Raw genomic sequence first — 17,451 nt, 5'->3', positions numbered from 1 at the left:
TATTCATGGAGGCCTTAGACCATGCCTGCCTGAGAACTGACGGGTTGTGTGACCGAAGCAAAGTGAGGCAAGGGCGTCCAGTGTCTGGGGGAGTGGCTGCCTGGCTGGCCTCTGAGAAAGGGGGCAGTGAAGGCTGCTGAGTGGGGAAGGGTGGAGAGCCAGCCCCATGGGCTCAGATCCTGCAGATCCTGTCCCAGCCCAGGGCCACTGGAAATGAAAGATGAACAAGACACAGTCCCCGCCTCAGGGAGCTTCCAGGCTGGGGAGGGGACAAATCGGGAGTGGACAGAGGCAAGAACTCCCCGGGCCAGGCACTGACCACACCCAGATGCCAGGGCCTGGACCCCAGCCTGAGGAGCAGACAGGGGAAATGGCAGGTGCACATGAACAGAGGAGCAGCTGCAAATTGCCTAAGGGGAGGACAGGGGCTGAGTGTGGCTGGAGGACAGGGAGCAGCTGCCAGAGCTGGGAGGGCAGCAGGTGGGACAGGCCTGTGTGCAGGTCAAGCAAGGACATAACCCCAAGAACTCAGAGGGGCCCAGGCAGGGCTAAGTGGTCATGAAGCAAAGGGCTGTGCCCTCAGCCTGTGTGTACACATACCTGTGCACGCATGTTTGTACACATGCACCTGCCTATGAGTGTGTGTGGTGTGTGTGTGTGTTGGTGTGTGCATGTGTGTTCATATATGTGCACCTGTCTGTGCATGAGTATTTGTGACTGTGTGTGTGTGTGTGCAGACACGTGGGTGGGGGAAGCTGCAGGCTAGGGCCCTGGGTTCCCTCCAGGAGCCTCTGATGATGCAGGGACAGATGCTGAGGGCTGGACTCAGGGAAGGCCTGAGGGGAGCGGGGTGGTGGGGGGAGGCACGGGATGGTAAATGTGCGCTTTTTGGTGACAGGTGTGTTGGTTGTTGAGTGAGTCTGAGTGTGTATATGCTACTGGCTGGAGCCCGTCTCGATACTCCCCTTCCTCTGCCTGCCTTGGCTTTGGAGCTCGCAAGCTTGAGGAGGCATGGGGAAGAGCCCACAGCCGCTCCTCACAGCCTCTCTTCCCTCCCCAGGAGGAAGCCCACCCACTCATCCCCGTCCCAAAAGAGAAGTTCTCAGGCAAGGATGTGGATGGGGAGGCAGCTGCACTCTGTGTCAGGAGCCACTGGGTGCCCCAGCACTGTCCCAGCTGCTGCCTAGGAGGAATCTGGGGACATGCAGGTCACCCACCCCATGCCCAGCATGGAAGGCTTGTACAGACCCACAGGTGCAGTGCACTCACAGAGTCTGAGGAGGCCTGGCTGGGGTCCAGCCTCTGCAGAGTCTCCACATGCTCTATGCTTCCAGGCCTCCCTCAATGCCCCCCACATGCCTCTGTCCGCTCCTGGCCCACCTCACCAGTTCCTTCCCGAGCTCCAGCCCTTCTCCACTGCTCTTCTGCAAAACCACTTCCCCAGCCTCAGTTTCCCCCTGTCTCTGGGGGCCTGGGTAGCCTCCAGACCAGCCCCTGGGGTCTGCAGGAACCTGGATGCTGAGGCCTTCAGCATTTCTAGGGCTGGGCGCAGGGGGCTGGTACAGGGCACTGAGTGCTGTGGAGGCCACCGATCTGGAGCAGGTCCCAGAAGAGGTGGCCATTCCTGGAGCTGGGATGAAGAAGGGGAAGGTGTGCAGACAGAACGAGAGGCACAGTGCACAGTGTATGGGCCAGAGCTGCCACCCAAACAGGCCATTAGGCTGCCAGACGCTTTGGGCTTGGACATCTGGGTCAGATGCACTCTGCACTGCTGGGGTCCAAGGAGGAGGTTTACTGGTTGTATCTACCATGCTCTGTATTCTGTCCCTGCTGGGCCGAATTCCAGTTTCCCTTTGGCAGTGCACTACTGCTGACCCAAGACGCTCAGTTCCCGGTGCACAACGCGAGGGTCTGGTACATGTGGGCATTGCACAATGGTCACCACTGTCTAGTTGATATCCATCCCCCCGCAGGGTTCCCGTTGCCAGTCCTGGGGTGGGAGTTCTGAAGCCCCATTCTCTCAGCAGCTTCCAAACATGTGAGACAGATGTGTTAGCAGAGGTCCCCAGAAGTCCCCCTCGATTGGGGGATTGCACATCACATCCCCAGGACGGACTTTTTCCAGGCCACAGATCTCTACTCATTGACCTGCAGAGAGATATTTTGAAGCCTCCCCACTGGGGCTGTGCCATTTGCTTCCTGGGCCCCGCGAGCACCTGGGTGTCCTCCCGGGTACATACCTAGCTGCATGGCCTGGCCACAGGGGAGACGTCCATTTGTAAAAGGAGGTCACACACTGTCCAAGGCGCAGCCCCAGTCCCTTTGCCCCCAGCAGTGCTCAGGGCTCAGATCCTGCACATCCTGGCCAGCACGGGCTGGGAGCTGGCCCGCAGATGGCCGGAGTCTCAGGGAGGGCTGTCCAGCACTGCTCCTGGACTCCTGGGCTGGCTGGCCCCCGGCTACTTTCTCCTGATACTCGTCCTCCTCCGCAGGTGTTCTGCACCAAGGGCAGACCTGCCTGGCCACTCGGTGACTGTGAGTTCAGGATGCACGCCCACCCCGGGGGCCCAGGCCCAGCCCAGCAAGGGGCCACGGCGCCACGGGCCAGGCTCTAGCACCCAACCCCTGCTGGGCCTGCCAACCCGGTCGCCTCTCTCCACAGCCACGCGGGAATCTGCCTTTGTGCACGCCATCGCCTCTGCCGGCGTGGCCTTCGCTGTGACGCGCTCGTGCGCTGAGGGCTCGGCGGCCATCTGTGGCTGCAGCAGCCGGCACCAGGGCTTGCCGGGCGAGGGCTGGAAGTGGGGCGGCTGCAGTGAGGACATCGAATTTGGCGGCATGGTGTCTCGGGAGTTTGCCGATGCGCGGGAGAACCGGCCAGACGCCCGCTCCGCGATGAACCGCCACAACAACGAGGCCGGCCGCCAGGTACAATGGCAGCTCCTGGCGGGTTCTGGGGGTGTGTGGAGTGGGGCAGTGTCCTGGGGCTCCTGGCCTGCATGTTCTCGGGTGCAGAGGGGTCATCCGTCCAGGCCCTGTGCATCCTGCAGGGGCACAGACACAATGGGGTCTGGGGATGCACCCTCTGACAACATTCCTGAGGTCCTGGGGAACCAGAAGCTCTCTGAGCTGGACATGTGCCCTGGTCCCCTGAAGGGAGGGCTGTTGGTGGTGGCCAGGCTAGGGAGCTGCTCCCCTGTGCCAGGGCTGTCTGAAATGGCCCAGTCCAGCTGCTGCACCAGGGTCGAGGGTAGTCCCACAGGGTGGCAGGGTGGTGGGCTCAAGGCCTGCCCTGCAGGAGTGCCTGCATGTCCCAGGAGAAAGACAGCGAGGTCCATACGGCACTGCGTGGGACATTGTGTGATAAGGAAGGGCACACACAAAGTGACGTGGGCACCTCAGAGGGGCCACACCCCAGGCTGGCATCTCAAGAAAAAGCCTTCTGTCGGCAGTGGTGCTGAAAACAGTGTATGCAAAGGAACACAGTTCTCTAGGTGGAGGGAAGCCAGGAGCCTTGGGGCAGCCCCAGTGCTTGCCTGTGAGTGAGGTCATCTGGTAGAACAGCAAGAGGAGAGCAGAGGAAGAAGAAACATGGGGCCCAGGAGGAAGGATGGCATCTGAAGGTCACGGGGAGCCGATGGAGCCCTGAGCACTTGGTGGAGCCCAGAGAGCCTGAGCAGATTCAGCAGTACAATGAGGGGCTGGCCTTAGAACCCAGGACTGCAGGGGACTGCGATGTTTGACTGCCAGCAACAAAAGATGAGGTGACTGACTCATCTTTCCGTCAGAAACAGGACAAATACAGGACGCAATGTGGTATGTGTCCTGTTAAAAGCATGGGCTGCCTGTCACCTGACTTATCCCGGGGAAGACAGTGCAGTGCTGACAAGAAATAGGGTCTTCAGTGAAGGGTGCTGGCCCATTGGATCACCGTATGTAGGAAGGAAAAAAAAAAAAAAACCTTAACCCCTACCTCACACCATATATAAGGTCAATTATGAACCCAGGTGGCAAAGGTAAAGCCAACAAAGAAACATGGTAGGAAGAAAGCATAGGGGAACATTGCTGTGAACTTGGAGTATGCAACGGTTTCCCAAACAGGACCAAAAATCTCTCACAATGAAAGAAACATGTAGCAATAATGTGGACCACATGAAAGTAAAGAACTTGGGTTCATAAAAGGACGGGTATAAGGGTGTCAGAGGCTGAACAGGGGACTCCATGCAGCTGGAAGAGAACACGATGGGAGTTTCTGGGGAGCAGGTGTTCAATGGCTGGCAACTGGTGAACTTTTGTCCAGTTTTGCATTTACAGCATATATACTAACCCTAACCCTAACCTTCCCAGAGCCAACAGCCCCACCAAGAGTGCTATCTCTAGGAAACCATGCCTCAGTTTAGGCTGGGACCCTGAGGAGTAAAGGAAAACCAGAAGGAGACCAGCCCTTGCTCACATGTGCAGGCTCAAAAAATCTCAGTATCTGAGAGCAGATTATGGTGTACCCAAATTGCTGGGTTTTCCACACACCTGGAAAAGGCAGGCAAATCCTCTTTGGAGGAGGATCGCCTTTTTCAAGTCAAAAAAATGTTTCTACAACTAATTTCTTAAACACAGCATTCAGCACATAATCAAGAAGGATAGCCTGTCATGTGAGCTAGTGATACAATGAGTGATCATTGGCAAAACCCACAGGGACAAGTCCACAGGGACTCCAGATACTGGAATTAGGAGATGCAGATGGTAAACAAAGAAATATGCTTCCTTAAGTTTACAAAGCCAAACTGCAAGTCTGAATGTCTCAGCAGGGAACCAGAAACTGTAAGTCATAGAATGTACTTGGGAAGGAATCACATGGCCATTGTAGGACTGAAGGGTCTATGAGGAATCCCAAAACAGAAGCATCCCTCTGCACCCCTGAAATTCAACTAAAATGACAGCAAATGAATATTACAACACATAAGAACAAAATCACACCTGACAATGGAAACCAGGGGCTAACGTGGCAGCAAAAGTTTTCAGACTAATAAACTAATCCATGAATACTTGGGTCTTAGGAGAAAGTAGAATCTTAAACCAGTAGAGGAGAACTCTGAGAACCAACCCAGGACTTACTAGTATCAGGTATCTTGAAAATTAGAGATCAATAATGGGGCTAAACATGGGAAGATGGGCTGATAATCCACTTTAAAAGCAGTTTATAACCCACCAGATCTTCTGTCCAACTCCTTGCAACCAGGAAAAGTCCCTACCCTTTACCATGGTGGAAGTCTGGAGGTCTGTTCTCCAGGAAGGGCAAATCACTGTGTGTCTGGACCGAGGGACACCAAGGACAGCCTGGGGAAGGTAAGGTTTCCTGAGAGAAAGTTGTCTCCATCTACACACATCTTTCTCTTCCTAGTCTCTGTATCCCATAGTGAATCTTGATGACCCTCTCCCCTGGGGATTGGATCAACCCAAGAAGAGACTCAAATGAACTGACCTGGGGTTCCCCCATGAAGTAAAGTGGCCAGGTCACTCTACAATGAGGGCCTATGCTGATAAGCCCCCACCAAGCACATGAGCCCCCAACAGGATGTGTAGTGTTCTCCTTTTAAATATGAGCAGCCAGCCAAGGATCCCAGGACATCTGAGGAAAGCTGCTCACAACCACAAAAGTGAAGACCAAAACAAATGAAAACAGAACTTGTGAGAAAGAGACACTGTAAGGAGAGATGAAAACTTCAAATACTGCCACTACTCCAGGTGCCTGGCTGGTTCAGCTGTACAGTGTGTGACTCAGGGTCATTAGTTTGAGCTTCACACTGGGCACAGAGATTACTTAAATGTTTTTTAAATGATTGAAAAAGGGGAAAGAAAATAAAAACTGCCACTATCCCCAGAGAGATAAAATACTCTTTCCATAAAAATGAAATAGGGTGTTAAATTAAAAGAAAATGTTATTAAGAGAAAAAGAAAGCTGCTGTATATAAAAGTAGAATAGCAGAAACCAAACTCCCCACACAAAGGTTGGCAGATACTTGAGACATGCATCCATGGAACAGAAGGAAAAAGACAAAGAGATGGAAAATAGGAAAAGAATGGAAAACAAGGAGGATCTGTCCAAGAGAGACAATGATGAACATGAAGAAGAGAATGTTGGCAAAGAAGGCAGGAACATTCCCAGGACTGAGAATCACAAGTTTCAGACCAAACAGACCCAGTAAGTGACCCTGGCACGTGAGAGAAGAGACCCATATCAAGACCTATCACACCTTGAAATTCACAGGGAAGCCCTCTATGCTGCGGGTTTCATGGAAAGGATCAGGAATCAAAGTGGCATTCAAGCTCCCAAGAATAGCAATGGAGGCTGGAAGAAAGATGGAGCCATGCTTCCAGAGTCCTAAAGAAAATAAGATTCTCAGCCAAGAATTTTATACCCAGCTCAACCATCTTGTCCACTTTTTACATAGAAAAGATGTGTTTTCAGGCATGCACATTTCACAAAATCTACCAGATAGCCTCTGAAAAAGATGTCTTGAAGAAGCTGAAATCACAGAATATGCAGCATGTTTGGGCATGCACACATCACAAAATCTACCAGATAGCCTCTGAAAAAGATACCTCCAAGAAGCTGAAATCGCAGTATATGCCACATGTTTGAACATCTCAAAGAGGATATTCAGATGATTTAGGGAGGGTTTGAGTCTGAATCTGTAATAAGTATGTAAAAAACAGCAACAATAAAATTCTGTAGAAAAAGAAAGGAATCCTACCCTGTCATGGGGTTTGGCTGGGTATGACTTTAACACAGTCCCAATACCACCAGTCCTGGATATCACTCTAGCTGGATTATGCTTCCACTTTAGGGTGGAGGGGGCTGGGCAGTTGTATGCTGGAGCGGTGGGGTGATGGTGAGGAGCTGACTTCCCACCCTCCATGGTGAGAGGGGACACATTGCTGGAGCCCCCAACGCTCAAGAAGCAGCCAGACAAACATTCCATTGGACATGCAAGAGGCACGGTGTTGCCTTGGCTGGTCAGGAAGGTGCTGTGCACAAGTGGGTGTGGGAGCGAGTCTCAGAGACTCTTGGACTCCTCAAGGTATAAGCATATGTAATTTTGATAAAAGTCGACCTGAAGACACCGAAGAGGTCTGTCCTCTGGAGAAGAGAAGAACATAGATATGAGATGGAAATGAACTGGGGGAAGGGATGCCAGATAGTACTGACGCCCAGAAAGGGCCAGTATGAGAGGGACACGTAAAAGAAACAGGAGAGAGGCAGGGTTTGGATGTAGAGCCCACTGTACACTGGCCAACAGGAGTATAATGGGACTCACGCACTTGGCTGTACACTTCCCCGTAGCCACAATGAAGGAGGAAACGGGTGGTATTAGCTTTAACATTAAATTTTATCAAGGCGGATCTACCAACCAACATGGTATCATTGCAGTAGTGATCACCATCACTATTGAACTGGTGAAGGAAGTAGTTTACATCCTCTTGCCTGAGGATCTCCAGGGCTCATGGGTGGCAGGCATCCACCACAGTGGTCCAAGCAACGGTGGACAGGTAGGTTTGAGTTACACGCCCCTTCTCCCCCAACCCCACCCCTTCCCTCCAATAGAAAAGGGAAAAAATGTATCCCTCAGCTGTTGGCCCTCACGGCCCCAGAGTCCCCCCACCTCGTCCCTCCACACTACCTCCCTCCTCTTGGAATTCCCATCCAGCCCCATAAACCCAGCTTCCCAGACCCTGAATGTGGGCTGCTCAAGCCACTCCCATTAGTCATGCTCAGGTACTGGTCAGCCCCTGGCCTTGCCACCAGGTACATGTCCTCTGGGCTGTGGTGTCAGGCTCGCCCAGTCAGCATTAATGTCCACCCTCCTGCATGCCCAGACCAGACCATCAGTTACTGTCACTGTCCCTTCCTTCCTTCACGCAGTCGTACAGGCTGCCTGTATAGACCCAGCCAGGAGACAGGGGAGGCTCCCAGGCCCTGCCCTCCGGGGATCTGGGGTCAGCCAGGGTGCGAACCCACAAGAGCACCTGCACCACAGAGAAGAGGCGGCACCGGGATCCCGCGGAGAAGGGCCTTTATGGAGGAGACAGGTTGCCTTGGGCTTGCCAGGAGCACATGGGGCGGGGGGTGGGACGGTGCAGGCAGGGAGTGCACCCCTGGGGAGCAGGCCCCTGCACGGATGGTGAGAGCCAGAGAGGGGGGTGCGTGGGGCCCGCCCTGACGCCCCCCGGCACGCTCCTGCAGGCCATCGCCAGCCACATGCATCTCAAGTGCAAGTGCCACGGGCTGTCGGGCAGCTGTGAGGTGAAGACCTGCTGGTGGTCGCAGCCCGACTTCCGTGCCATCGGCGACTTCCTCAAGGACAAGTACGACAGCGCCTCGGAGATGGTCGTGGAGAAGCACCGCGAGTCGCGCGGCTGGGTGGAAACCCTGCGGCCGCGCTACACCTACTTCAAGGTGCCCACGGAGCGCGATCTGGTGTACTACGAGGCCTCGCCCAACTTCTGCGAGCCCAACCCCGAGACCGGCTCGTTTGGCACGCGCGACCGCACGTGCAACGTGAGCTCGCATGGCATCGATGGCTGCGACCTGCTGTGCTGCGGCCGAGGCCACAACGCGCGCACCGAACGGCGCCGCGAGAAGTGCCACTGCGTCTTCCACTGGTGCTGCTACGTGAGCTGCCAGGAGTGCGCGCGCGTCTACGACGTGCACACATGCAAGTAGTGCGCCCTGCGCGGGGCTGCCCCGATGGCGGCGGGGGGCGCAGCTGGAGTCCTGGGCGGGGACGGGGCTCCTCCCGGGATGAGGGCGGGGTCCCTAGCTAGGGTCCTGGACGGGTTAGAGGCTCCTAAGGGACAGGGACAGGGGTCCCCAGCTGGGGTCCTGGACAGGGGCAGGGCTCCTCCCAGGACGGGAGCGAGTCCCCAGCTGGGGTCCTGGACGGGGTAGGGTCTCCTCCCCGGACAGGGGCGGGAATCCTCCCTGGACGGGGGCGGGGGTCCTCCTGACAGGGGCGGGGCCCCCAAGTGGGGCACCCGGATGGGGGCAGGGTCCGCCCTGAAAGCGCTGATTTCTTCCTCGATGGGGCGGGGCTCCTCTCTGGGGGCGGGCCTCCGGGTGGGGTTCCTGGATAGGGGTGGGCTCCTCCCTAGTAGGGCGGGGGTGGCGGGAGGAGTAACTGTATGGGGACCGTGTCCTTAGACTGGTTCTGGTTTCTTCCTTGAATGGGGCGGGGCTTCTCCCTGGGGGCGGGGTTCCAGGACTGGGACTCCTGTAAGGGAGGAGAGTCCCCTGTGGTAGGGCCCTGGGGTTCTACACGGGTGCGGGGCTTCTGGATGGGGGGCGGGGTTCCGTGGGTGGGGCTTCCGCGTGGGGAGGGGTCATCTCTGGGGGCGGAGTGCCCAGCGGCCGTCCTCCTCCCCACCAGCACACCTGTGAGATTTCAAGCCACTTGGCCTGCGCGGAGCAGAGACCCGGCAGGCTGGCCTATCTCCTCCCAGCCCTTCTTCTGGGCCCTGTGATCCAACCTCCAAGTCGGGTGCTCCGGGACAGTTAAGGGGTCTGGAGGCCTTGTGGCACCCCTCCGTCAGCCGGGCGTCTGCCGGAGCCCCAACCAGAAGCCCAACCAGACAGCCGTCACCCCGCCCAGCCCCAGGAACCTGGACGGGATTGAACCAGTCCTGCCGGGGGAAAGCACGTGGGGCCCAGCCGCAGAGGGGCCTGGACCCAGAGGCCTGGCCCTGCCCCTGCTGCTGTGTGCCCTGGCCTCGGACCCCTGGGCCCTCTTCCTGTGGCGCAGCACCCCCCAGGCCCCACCCTTGGCTTGACCAGCCCAGATCTCTACTTTGCCTCTGATGGAAAGTCTCACCGCCTGGCCTGCCCTTCCCCTGCCTCAGAGGCTCACTTCGATTTGGGTTGGGTTGTTGGGGAGGGTTGGGAGGGTGAGTCCACACCCATGCTGCGGGCGAAGGCCCCTCAGTCCCCAGAGGGGTGGTCACCATCCCACCCCCTATGGCCAGGACTGACCCCCCCAGGCCTGCTGCTGTGGCTGTGGTGTCCAGGAGCCTCTGGCTGGTGGCTCCTCTCCTTCTGACTCATCCACCCTGCCTGGGAACAGGAGGCGGAGGGACCTCCCCTGGGGGGCTGCCAGGCAGAGACCTCTCCTCCCCTAGCCTCTGCCACTGTGAAATGTCTCCCAGCCCCGGCTGGAGGGCCCTCGCCCAGGCAGGGGGAGCAAACGGTGCGGCACCATGACCTGCACACCTCTGGGGACACCACCTCCCTCGGCCTGGAATTCTGCATTTGTGATTTTAATGTTATTTCCAATGCTGCTACAGCCACCATACACTGGAGCAAGACAAACAGCTGTGTTGTTGTTGTTTTCCTTTTCTTTCTATGAAAGAAATCATTGCAGTCATAGCTTGTGAGTTACAAACAATTGGGGAGAAAGTAAAAAACAAACAAAGAAGAAACTATGAAACGAGACTGGATTGTACTGGATTTTTGGCAGGGGGTTGGTGAGGTGCAGGGGCTGGATGGGTGGTGGCCCTCTGGGAGGGGAGATGTCCATGGGCCAAGACGGGAGGACCCCCGGGGCCTCTGCTATGGCCCGCAGAGGCCAGAAGTCCAGGGGAAGGGGGAGGGTCACCAGGGAAAGAGATGGGGTCCCCCTTGTGGTCCTGCCCAGGGTTTTCCAAGAGCCTGGCCTGGCTGGGAGGTAAGACACAGCCCCTCAACCCAGGGCTGACCAGCGCAGACAGAGCCTAGGTCTCAGGGGGCTCTTCTGGGCCTGGCCTCCTCTGACCAAGGCCAACAGAAGTCATAGCTCATGTGGTGGAATCCAGCATGAAGGCCACAGGGACATCCCTTACTGGGAGAGAGCCACCACGAGAGGCCAGGATGTCACAGGGTCTCCTCCCTGTTCTCATCCAGCTCAGGCCTGGGGTCAGAGCCGAGCCCGGTTGCCTGGCCTTCCCTCTGTGGCAGGGCGTAACTAGTGTGCAAGGCTTGGCAGGGCTCGGCAGCCTCTAAGTGTATGGTGGGCACCATGCTCAGGACCTCAGGGTGGGGATGGGCTAGCCCTGCCTTTGGGAGCCCCCTACCTGCCTTTCTTGGCTGGGCAGGGAGAGCCCCCAGGACAAGCAAGGTGCCCTGCTGGCTGAAGTCTCCCACGGCCCCTCCATGTTGATCCAGGGGTATGTGGAGTGTACAGGGTTGACTGCACCCTTTGGAAACTGAGGCTGCACCGTCACTCTCCAAGCCAGGTTCAGGGTCCCTGCTCTTCTCTCTGCCCTTCGGTGCCCCAGCTCTGTGCCCTGCCCTGATATCCACTCAGACCAACCTACAGAGAGGGAGAGGGCTGAGGAGTCAGGGGTGGGGAGGACAGGCTGGGCTCCATGGGGGAGGGGAGGAAGATGACCAGGACGCTGAGGGCTGAAGGCCCAGCCCCCACCCTGCAGGGGCCATTTGCTGGAAGGGAGTGGGCCAGGGACAGGCAGGAGAAGGTCTCACCAGAGCAGAGGGAGAGAAGCCCAGTGCAGGCAGCTGGCAATGGGAGTCAGGGCCCCAAGGCTCCTCAAAGAGCACAGGGAGGAAGAGTCACCCTCTGCAGACAGACAGCCACAGCTGGCTGGACAGGGGTCCTGGACGGGGGACAAAGGCCCAGGGAAGGAAGGGGATCCTGGATAGGGGACATGGATGCAGGGAATGGAGGGGGTCCTGGACGGGGGATAAGAGTTCACAGACCCAGGGAAGGGAGGAGGTCCTAGACAAGGGGGCACAGACCCAGGGCAGGGAGGGGACCCTGGACAAGAAGCGCAGACCTAGAGGGGACACGGATATGCAATCCAAAAGAGGCCTGTGCTGGGAAAGCCATGAGAGGGTGTGGAGTAGGTCTGCACTGAGGGACCAGGAAGGCAAATGCAGGTCTGGGGTGGGGGATGGTTTTGGCCTTGCTCCTTGGGACAGTCCAGGCTTCTCCTTCACCCACTCCCACCCACACTGGTCTTCCTCCTTGGTGTCTCCCAGCCACTGAAGACAGAGCAGGATGGGGCCCAGTGGGGCAGTAGAACGGGACACAGACCCTGGGCCCTGGACTCCAGTACCCCTCCCATCACACCCCAAATCATGGCTGACCCTCCCACATTGGACCCCAAGGCCATGGCCTCATGCTGGGTGCTCTCCCACCAAGCCCGTTCCTGGCTGGGCCGCCCCCTGTGCTGGGGACTCTGCACTGGGGTCCCAGGGGACTGCTAGACCAGGTGGGCTGTGGGCAGATGCTTAGAGCAGGAGCCATGGCCGGGGCAGGAGCACCAGGCACCCAGTCTCCTGGCCAAGTGCCCTGGGGGAGATTCAAGCGCAGCCTGCAGGCCAGCCTGGGCTGCAAAGTTGGACAGGACACTGCCCAGGGTCAGGCCCTGAATGGGGGGTGGGGGGACAGGTGTCCGACTCCACCCTTGGGCTCCGTCCATGGCACACACTGCGGCCTCGAGCACCTCTGAGTCAAGGCCCAGGCAGGAGCCACCCTAATTGGCACCTGCTTAGACCGCTGAGACCCAGGTGCCGAGGGAGCCACAGATGAAAGGGTTAGACAGGTGGGTGGGGTGGGAGGCCACAAGGGAGGACAGACAGAGGGATAGCAGGTGTGCCACCCTGGGGGGCTGACGAGAGGTGCATTCAGCCTGTCTGGCCCCATACCTCTGTGTCACAGGACAGCAAACCCCCGGCGTCCAGGCTCTGTCCCCCAGGGGCCCAGAGAGGCCAGGAACTTGTCTGAGGACACACAGCATGTGACAGACCTGGGCAGGCTCTGGCCTCCAGGTGCCAGGCATGAGCCCCCTGAGGGTCTGGGAGCAAGGCCACCGTGGAGATGGTCTCAGCTGTCCACAGCTGCAGGACGGAGAGGGGCAGAATGCCACCAGAAGGGGGGCCAGGATGGGGCCATGGGCCAGCGTGCTGTATGGTTTGGGGGGCTGGAAAGGGCCCAAGCGAATGAGGAGCCCAAACCCTCCACTCTGCTAGCCGGCCTCAGTTTCCCTCTGGATTAAGAGTGGGCTCTCCCCAGGGCTTCTCTGCTCCAGGCTTTTGCTGCTGTGGGATACCCCATCCAGACCCCCTCTGCAGCCTGTCCCAGCCCCCCACTCAGAGGGCAGAGCAGGACCGCCTGGCCAGGCCCCTCGCCTCTCCAGGGAGTTTACAGCCCCTCCTGCCGCCCCGGAGAGGGAGGAAATGGGCCCCGGTGGGCCTGTTCGCAGGTAGTTGACACAGGAGAGGAATAACCATATTAAAGGCCCGGAGGTCGTGGGGCCTCACCCCACCAGGCCCCCCTTGGCTCAGTCCCCTGCAAATCTCACACTCCCAGAACAGCAGCTTTGAAGTCCTGGAAGGGGTGTGGCTAGCCCCCCCTCTGAAGCCCCACCAGCTCTCCCTCCCCCAGACTCCCACTTTCTGGGTCCTGGGGCCTCAGTTTCCTCCCTTTGGCTCCTTGTCCTATGCAGGACCAGAATTTCCCAGGGTTAGGGACCTCCCAGAACAGCAGGTGCAGGGCCAGCTCTGGGTCCCCAAGCCTAGAGTCAAGGGCTAAGCCCACACTTTCCCCCCAAACACATACCCTGTCCCCAGGCCCTGCATGATGATGACCCCCAGCCCCTCATCAGAGCCTGGGCTGGACGGGCTTCAAGACCCCACTGGCTGGGTCTTTGTCCCTTGTCTAGGGGCCACAGTCCTACCATGTGGTCTGGTCTGGGAACATGACTCTGTCCTAGGGTCTGTCCTGGGAAACAGAGCCCTGCCCTGGGGTCTGGTCTGAGGATTGTGATTCTGCCCAGGGTCCAGTCTGGGGACATGACTCTGTCCTGGGATCTGATCTGGGGATCATGAGTCTGTCCTGGGGTCCGGTCTGGGGACATGACTCTGCCCTGGGGTCTAGTATAGGGACATGACCCTGTCCTGGGGTCTGGTCTGAGGATCATGACTCTGTCCTGAGCCTGGTCTGGGGATCATGACCCTGCTCTGGGATCTGTTCTGATCTGGGGATATGACTCTGCCTGAGGTCTGGTCTGGAGACATGACTCTGTTATGGGGTCTGGCCTAGGGGGCACAGCCCTGCCCTGGGGTTTGATCTGGATATCATGATTCTGCCCTGGAATCTGGTCTGAGTGATGGGACTCTGACCTGGGGTCTGAATGAGAAACAGTCTGTTTTAGGGTCTGGTCTTTTGGCCTGGTAGTGGCCCCACTCCCTCTGCCCTCCGCTACACCACTCTCCCCCACCCCAAGCCTGAGGTTCTCCCTGACCTGCTCAGCCCTCTTGCCATCTGTTTCACTGTTGGAACCCCATCTCCCTTCCTGAAACCCTCATGCCACCCCAAGGACAGGGCCTTCTGGAATCTCTGCCTGGTGGTCAGCACCTTCCTCTTGGAAGCCCCTTGGCCTCTGGCCCCAACCAGGTGCTGCTCCCCAAGCCAGTATGCTCAGTGTGCACCTGACCTCCAAGGACACCGTCCACGGATGGAGAGGACGGGATGGTGTCCCTCCCATCTCTCCCTTCTGTTCGTAGGCACCAACGGGTAAACTGAGTCCTGTTGGGTGAGGCTGCCCTCCCCAGTGTGAGTTTATGAAGGGATGGCCACCCCATTTCCTTCCTCCCTGTCCCTGCCGCTGACAGATAATCCTCCCACCTGACCTGTCCCTCACCTCGTCCGGTGACCTTGGCCCTGGAGGGCTGAAAGATGGCAGCCCCTTCACTGCCTTCTGGGTCACCTGGGAAGCCTTCCAGAGAAGGCGAACTTGGGCCGTGGTTTCTAGGGCTCCAGCACCCTGATCCAGGCCCCTGAGGCCTCCTACGCATCTGAGAATCTGTCCCTGCAGTCCCAGGACCAGGCAGGGTGCCCAGGGCCCTGGGGCAGCCCTGGGAGGGCCCCAGCCAGGGAGCCGCCACCACCCGCCTGGCAGCCGGGACAGGAGCGAGTCAGAAGGTGCTAATTGACGTTTAGCTCTAAGCCAGCACCTCAATCACGTCTCCCTCTCACTCCCTTTTTTATTTGAGTCTCTGGAGCACACAGTAAACAGTCATTTGCCTCTCGGGGCCCTGCAAATTGGTGTTTATGGTGTGAGGACCAGGACTCGTCCACCCAAACACGCCGGCTGGGGGGAGGCTCTAGGAGGGCAGGGACAGGGCGGTCCCACTCTGGGGGTGACTTCCTCCCCCCTACTTTGAAGGAGAAGGCTGCCCATCCAAGCGGGGGACTGGCACTGCGCCCTTCCAGCTGGATTCTTGGCTGCCTGGAGCTGGTTGATACGTGGCACATTGCAGGTAACCTTGGGGGGCTTCTAGGTGGAGGTGAGACTTCTGCAACAGAGAGGTACCTCCAAAGAGGAGCTCTGAAGTCTTGCCCTGACCCTCCAGCTTCCCAGAGCACCCCTGCTTCCAACCCCAGTTCCTGTCCTCTCCCAGGCTAGGCCTCCCCCAACCCTTCAGTCTCCTCCAAGTGCTGAAGACAAAGTCAGGACTGTGGACTCTCAGACACACCACCCCCCTCAGCCCAGCAGCCATCTACCCCATGGAAGACAGGAACGTGAGACGGCCTGAGCCTTCGTGCAAGAGGGTGAGTTTGGGAGGGATTCGAGGTTTGGGAGACAAGTGCATTTCCCCTCCTGCCTGACCCTGGGCAGAGAGCCGGACACAGAGAGGTAGGCAAGCCTATGCACAACCCCCAGCACATCTGAGCCCCCTTCCTCGCCCACGGTCCACGGGGTTCCTGCTAGACACACCCCTGCCAGCCCATGCCCTGCAGTGAGGCAAGGTAGGAAGCCGGATTGGTAACCCCATAAACCCCCCTGCCTGGGCAGGGAGTTCTTGAAATTCCCAGGTCTGGACCAGAACCTCAGGAGCTAAGAACATGTGCCAGGCAGCCTTCCTGCTCACACAGCCCAGAGCCAGCACCTCCTCTGCTCTAGAACATTCTATAGCTCCCCAGTGCCCACAGGGTGGAGCGTGCATTTCAGCCTACAGCTGCTGCAGTCTGATCCCCGCCCCACCCCGGAGCTGAAGTGGGTCCTCTGACCCACAGTGGAGAAACTGACACCAGGCAGGGCATGACACCAGGGGCCCTCAGCAGAGTCCTAAGGAAAGCTGAGCCCTTAAATCATGACCTTGGGTCCCACCTGCTGTGTCCCCTCCCCAACCCCCACCTCCGCCAAGCCTTTCTTCAGCCTTGCCTCCACCACTCCACCACAGACACCCTTCCTGGCTCCAAGGGCCCAGTTCTCTGCTAACCTCAAGAACCACCTCCCAACAGATGCCCCCTCCCCAGCCCCAGCCCCAGGCAGGCCAGGGCCCAAATGAACCACAGTACTGGCCTCGGGGACTTGCAGAGGGACACCCCCTTATCTGGGGATCAGCAGAGCGTGGCCTCAGCGTGAGCTGGCCCTGCTGTGATGCTGGGGGTCTCTGGTGCATATACCCACCGGGGAACAGCCCTATGGCTCCTCCATAAGCCTCCCTAGAAGGTGGCTTTGAGGAAGGATGCCCGAGTCTCAGAAGGACAGCTGCGTTGCAAATAGAGAAACAGGGTTTGTCCCAGCCCCTCAGAGGTAACAGTAAAGTAAGGACAGGTCTGCGCACTGGGTCTCTCCTGCCCTAGGAGGCCACCAGGGAGGGGCCGTGTCCAGGGCTCCTGAGGTCCAAGGTCAGGGGTCAGTCTCAGGTAGGATGAAGGATCAGACTACGTCCTCCAGTGTGGGGACAGGGAAGCCCACCCAGGCTCCCAGACACCCCTGCATGGGCTGCAACAGGTGCCTGACCAGCACCTGAGCCCCTCAGCTCCAAGTCCCCCACCTGGCAGAGTGCTGGGCACCTGCTGGGCCCACAGCCCCTAGTTCTGCCAGCACTTGCTGGGCAGCTGGCCCTAGAGGGGTGCGGGGGTTATGGAACTGATGGGGCTTGGGCCTAGCAAGCAGCTTGGACTGGTGGGGCATGTGGCCTTCACTAGCACACAGCTCAGCCCTCCAGGGCCTTCCCGTCCTCTCTGAGCCATGGGGGAGCAGTCCAGCAGCAGACACCTGGGAGGCTAACAGGTGTGGTGGGGAGCTGCAGGTGCCATGCCCACAGGAACGAGGCAGGTGGGGGCAGTGTGAGGCAGAGCACCACAGGTGGGGCTGCACAGAGTGCAGATGGGAGGCCTCAGGCTGGGACACAGGCTCAGGAGGCTCTGACCTGCTCCCTGTCTCTCCCTCTCCCACGGCTTGTCACAGCTGGGTAGAAAGAGCTGAGATGTTTCCTAAGTCTGGGGCAAGCGGCTCCCCTGGCCTGACCCTCAGCTGTGAGCCGAGCCCGGCCCAGACCCACTGGTGAGGTGGAGATGGGACATGCTGACTTCCTGTGTCCCCTCCCATGGGGGTCGGGGTCCCTGAGCAGGCCCACAGGTTAAGGGGAGTTGGGCCGAGCCTGGGCTC

At 58.5% G+C, this 17,451-nt stretch overlaps 1 protein-coding gene across 3 annotated transcripts in view; it reads left to right on the top strand.

The window, feature by feature from the left end:
* WNT3A (Wnt family member 3A) overlaps window positions 1–10,463 on the top strand; it is a 41,931-nt gene extending 31,468 nt beyond the window's left edge. Inside the window, exons 3-6 of one of the 3 annotated variants that reach the window (XM_032335132.1) lie at window positions 2,663–2,928; window positions 5,237–5,343; window positions 7,922–8,088; window positions 8,243–8,399. In XM_032335132.1, coding sequence (XP_032191023.1) covers window positions 2,663–2,928; window positions 5,237–5,343; window positions 7,922–8,088; window positions 8,243–8,301 — 599 coding nt within the window. In that variant the 3' untranslated portion in view covers window positions 8,302–8,399. Of the gene's footprint in view, window positions 1–2,662; window positions 2,929–5,236; window positions 5,344–7,921 lie in introns of all 3 variants that reach the window. The other 2 variants (XM_032335131.1, XM_032335130.1) reach the window with 2 other exon arrangements.
* Window positions 10,464–17,451: the final 6,988 nt, after the last annotated feature.

This window comes from Mustela erminea, chromosome 3 (genome assembly GCF_009829155.1).
Source record: "Mustela erminea isolate mMusErm1 chromosome 3, mMusErm1.Pri, whole genome shotgun sequence".
NCBI lineage: Eukaryota > Metazoa > Chordata > Mammalia > Carnivora > Mustelidae > Mustela > Mustela erminea.
This window is presented reverse-complemented; position numbering and strand designations above follow the sequence as displayed.